At 34.0% G+C, this 4,676-nt stretch overlaps 1 protein-coding gene across 1 annotated transcript; it reads left to right on the top strand.

Moving 5' to 3' along the window:
* Window positions 1-405: 405 nt before the first annotated feature.
* LOC143602039 (GDSL esterase/lipase CPRD49-like) lies at window positions 406-2,934 on the top strand (the record flags this gene model as incomplete). The annotated part of the gene is made up of 5 exons (XM_077079286.1): window positions 406-483; window positions 638-778; window positions 1,898-1,971; window positions 2,100-2,249; window positions 2,523-2,934. Coding segments are annotated over 5 exons (657 nt in total), but the record flags the coding sequence as incomplete, so codon positions are not given.
* Between the last annotated feature and the right edge of the window lie 1,742 nt (window positions 2,935-4,676).

Raw genomic sequence — 4,676 nt, 5'->3', positions numbered from 1 at the left:
CGATAACGTACCTAGCTGTTTGTAACTTAACCAAGCTGTTATATAAGTCTACCATCGAAACATGGGCTATAGGTTTGATTATGGTTTGTAATTATAAAAAATAACTACAAACGTTTTATTAGAACCCCGATCAACACTTTGGTCTTTACTAGGTAAAAAATTCCTCCGTACCTTGTGGGACATTACGTGGCATGTTTGTTATGTCTTGAAAAGTATTGACCTGCTATTTTGTACATGTGTAGTTCATATTAGCTGATTAATAATCACATTAATTTAAGCTAATATATTAAATCAATCGTACTTAGGTTTTTATCATAGTACTCGATGTAATAGCTAATTTCAAAATCTATAGCAGGACGACTGTAAAATCTTTCAAGTTTCAACAAAAAATCTTATTAATTGCAGGCAGATATAGTGTTGCGTGGGTACAATGGATGGAATTCCAGACGCGCTATCAAAGTCCTCGATCAAATTTTCCCAAAGGTTAATCATGGACTGCCACTTGAAGTTTAATCCCTTTAGTACAGTAATACATTTACGTATAATTGCATTATGTAAGCATGCATGATTATCTAAATCGTTTATTCATGTATTCAAGATATTACATAATCGTCTTGTTTTATTACGATGCATGTAGGATGCTGCTAGCCAGCCTTCACTTATCATTGTTTACTTTGGTGGTAATGATTCAATGGGACCTCACTCATCTGGTTTAGGCCCCCATGTCCCTCTTCCTGAATATATTGAAAACATGAGAAAAATTGCTACTCATCTCCAGGTACCGTCTCTTTCAAACACGATTGGAAATCGTATAATCAGTTTGTAATGATGGAAATCAACGGGTATTAGTGAGAATCAAGAAGAGCACATTGGAGCAAACTTGCTACCGACTACTTTCTATATATTGATCTCCATAAAATAAATGATTTACATGATGTTAACTCGAACCAATAAAAGATACCTAATCTAATACGAAAAGACTTAGCCTAGACCGATAAACATTAAATCAAACTTAGATTACAACTATTATTTGGATGAACCGTCTTGTATAATCTTTATCTTGAATTTAGTTATCACCTTCTTGTTAACCATTTTTCTTCTTTTAGAATAATCACCAACAAGTAATAATAGATAAATACATTTCTTGGTCTTGTCGTATGATTATTTAGCAGTTTTATACCAACTGCAACGAAACTGATTTTTCGAGGGTAAATTAATAAAGTCAAATAACTATATACGATATATCCACCCTTTTAACCTAACACTGCATTCTCGGGTTTAAAATATAAGGAAAGGAAATGATAAGGTTGGATAGAGGAAGGAAAGAAAAAAAATTATATACTTAAAAGACATTCTCGAGTTAAAATAACAGAAAAAAAACAAAAAAAAAGTATTAATTACATTCTTAAGTTAGATCGAAAGGAAAAAATAAGAAAAAAATTTGTAACTTTACAATTATGTCCTCATAACAACATGGAAAAAGGGAATTGAGAGGGTAAATTAGTAATATTATAAAACTTTCTTTCACAATTCGGCCATATTTGACATAAAAGTTTTAAAGTAAAAAATGTGTAAATTTTTTTTCCATACTCTTTCTTATCTTAAAAAAAAAAACTCAAGAATGAAAAAAATTTTATTTTCATTTCTTTTCAAACCATTGATTAAAAAACTAAGAATGAAAAAAAATTTCTTTTCTTTTCTTTTCAAACCATTGATTAAAAAACCCAAGAATACCGTGTAAGTATAGGGAGTTTTACTCCCGCTTCACAAAATGTTTATTTTTTATTAAAAAAATGTTCTAAAACACACATCTAATTACTCGATAATTAGGACTTCAATTAACAAAAAAGATATCTAAACCAAACATACCCTCAACTGACACCAATATGAAAATCAGGGTCTTTCAGACACAACGTGTATAATTTTCCTCGGTTCTCCACCGGTAGATGAGGTCAAGCTTCATGAAAGACGGTACTTTCTTCAGTTTTTTTTTATTTTTTACTTTCTTCAGTTTTTTTTTTATTTTTTTTCATTTTGTTAATAGGTATATTTATTAAAGCAATACAATTAAAATCTATTGAATTGTGAAAAATATACAGCTCATCGGTTTTAAGTGAATTTATTCGAACAAATGAGTTATGCCGGATATATTCAGAAGCTTGCATCGAGTTATGCAATGAGATGGGAATAAAAGTTATTGATCTTTGGACTACGTTTCAGAAGCAAGATGATTGGCTGACTTACTTTACGTAAGTGATCTTGCATATTATAATTTTAGGTTAATCCAATTGTATTTTTTTATCATTGTTATAACAACTTGTGACCGAATATGATTGAAATGTTTTATTATTGCAGCGATATTTAACTTCTAAAAAAGATAATTTAAGAGGTTTCTGTTTTAAAATATGACTTTCAACGACCCACCCATTTTCGGGTCAATTTGTGATCTTGAGAAAATGTTTTACGGATTAACTACAATACTACACATCCTAAATGAAATGGCTGAAATCATGTTTTTGCAGGGATGGGATTCATTTATCGGGTGCAGGAAGCAAGATAGTAGTTGAGGAGATACTAAAGGTGCTTAAAGAAGCCGAATGGAAACCAAGTTTACATTGGAAATCTATGCCCACTGAATTTTCAGAAGACTCGGATTATGATTTAGTCTCTATAGATGGCAAAACGACCCTAAACCCGTCCGATTGGACCTTTCACAGAGAAATCCAGTGGGACTAAGAACATGATATATCGATCTCGTAGCTTCAAGACAGGTGCATTTGAATTGAAGTTAAGGAATTGTTGTAGGGAAAATGTGTCTTTTCTATTATGCATGCTGACCCTTTTATGGTATAGCATAATATGTTCATGCACTTTATGATTTCATGTTGTATCACTAACTATATATAATGTATTTTGGAATGGAAATACACTGAATTAATTTATCCTGTTTTCGAACATGAAAGTACTGACTCGGAGACGACGATATGCAACAATATAATGATGACATTTGTTAAAAGATACAGGCTTTCACTGAATCAAGTATGGGAAACAGCAACCCAACATGATTAAACTTTAAACAAATAATTATATACTTGAGTTTTTATATCACTTTATCAATTCTGGAGACGATAAAATAGCAGCAAACGGCGGCTGCGAGGTGGGGACAGTGTTCTGGCAGAGTTGGTGGGCTGAAAACAGGGTTGCGGTCCTTGCGGATGGGGATAGTGTTCGCGGATTCGTAAAGTGTAACAATACAGAGAAAACTAATATGACACATTGTAACATCTTAGAAAAATCCCATATCGGCCGTGGACATAAGAGATTCTTGGTTCTAAGGAATGCACTGTCTCTTAAACTACAAACACGTTTAGGGCTTAGTTTGTTGTGAATCAAATGAAAGCTCCATAGTTAAAAGTGTTTACGTGGGAGTAATACCCGGATGAGCCTCATGGAAATCTCCATTGGGGCAAAAAAAAAACAAATTTTGTGAGTTCATGAATTGGCAATCCATCAGCGGAAAATCGAATATCATTGCGGTATGAGGGGTTGAATGTTTTAGTTAGCCACAGTTTTTCCCAAGAAAAACAACACAAAGCTACAACTCTTGAAAAACAAGCTGCTCTCGGTTAGGGAACTTCGTTATTGCCATCCAAGGATAGACAACACAACCATATATGCGAGGTTAAGAATCTACTAGCATGCCAAGAAGTACTAAAATCCAACTGAGTGGGGTGTTGATTGAAGACGTAGACGATAAACCTCTCTATGTTAAGAGATGAAGAGGCCGAGGTAAACCTATACCCGTTTTTAATTTTAATTGAAATCTTAACATGCCTAGTAGGGTTGATGATAAACAGGAAACAAGAGACAATCCAAAGGAATATCGACGGGTCCGATGAGGAAAAAGAGTGATCGTTTAACTGACGATTTCAATTCTTGTGTTATAATTGTGGTAGACGTGGCCACATGGCGAAGGATTGTAATTTTCCAAGGGGAGATGGAAACACTGCAATTGCCAGAGATGAGGAACCATGGGATGCAAAGGTCATAGTTGCTCCAATTTAAAAAGAAACAACTCTAAGCACAACATCCGAAAGAAAGCAAACGATCTCAGAGAATATATTTTCGATACCGGGTGACTGAATCAAACGATCTTCTTTGTTACACAAACACTTTACCTTAATTATCATATACTCTCTTTTCTTATGACTCTAAGCTTATAACATCCCGCCTATCGTATCACCAAAATTGTCCGCTTTGCCCCCAATGGATGGGCATGGCCTCATCGTCCAAGAACGATGTGGGATTTGCCTATGGTGTTAGAAACACCCCCCCCCTTTTGGACTCATCATCCTCGATGAGGTTTGCCCCACCATCCAATCCAGGATGTGGGATTTTTATGTAAAAGTTATAGTGCCAATTTGTTTTTGATTAAAAGCACAAGGGGGTAATATGAAACATTTTTAAAGTCTGCATATCTCTCTCCTCGTGCATCACATTTTGTTAGTACATTTTTTGTCGTCTCGGTCTTTGTTTAATTCTATTTGGTCTTTATATTAATGTACAAGGGTTTGGTCTTTATATTAATGTACAAGGGTATTTTGGTAAATGACAAGGGTACATTCGTCATGTAAATGTCACATTCGTTAGAGTAGTTAATGACGAATGTGCTTATT

The sequence above is a fragment of the Bidens hawaiensis genome, unplaced genomic scaffold (assembly GCF_021521415.1).
Source record: "Bidens hawaiensis isolate Kalapana, Puna unplaced genomic scaffold, B.hawaiensis_p1.1 tig00057800_1, whole genome shotgun sequence".
In the NCBI taxonomy this organism is placed as follows: domain Eukaryota; kingdom Viridiplantae; phylum Streptophyta; class Magnoliopsida; order Asterales; family Asteraceae; genus Bidens; species Bidens hawaiensis.
Note: the sequence above shows the minus strand (reverse complement) of the source record. Positions and strands in the feature narration are given on the sequence as shown.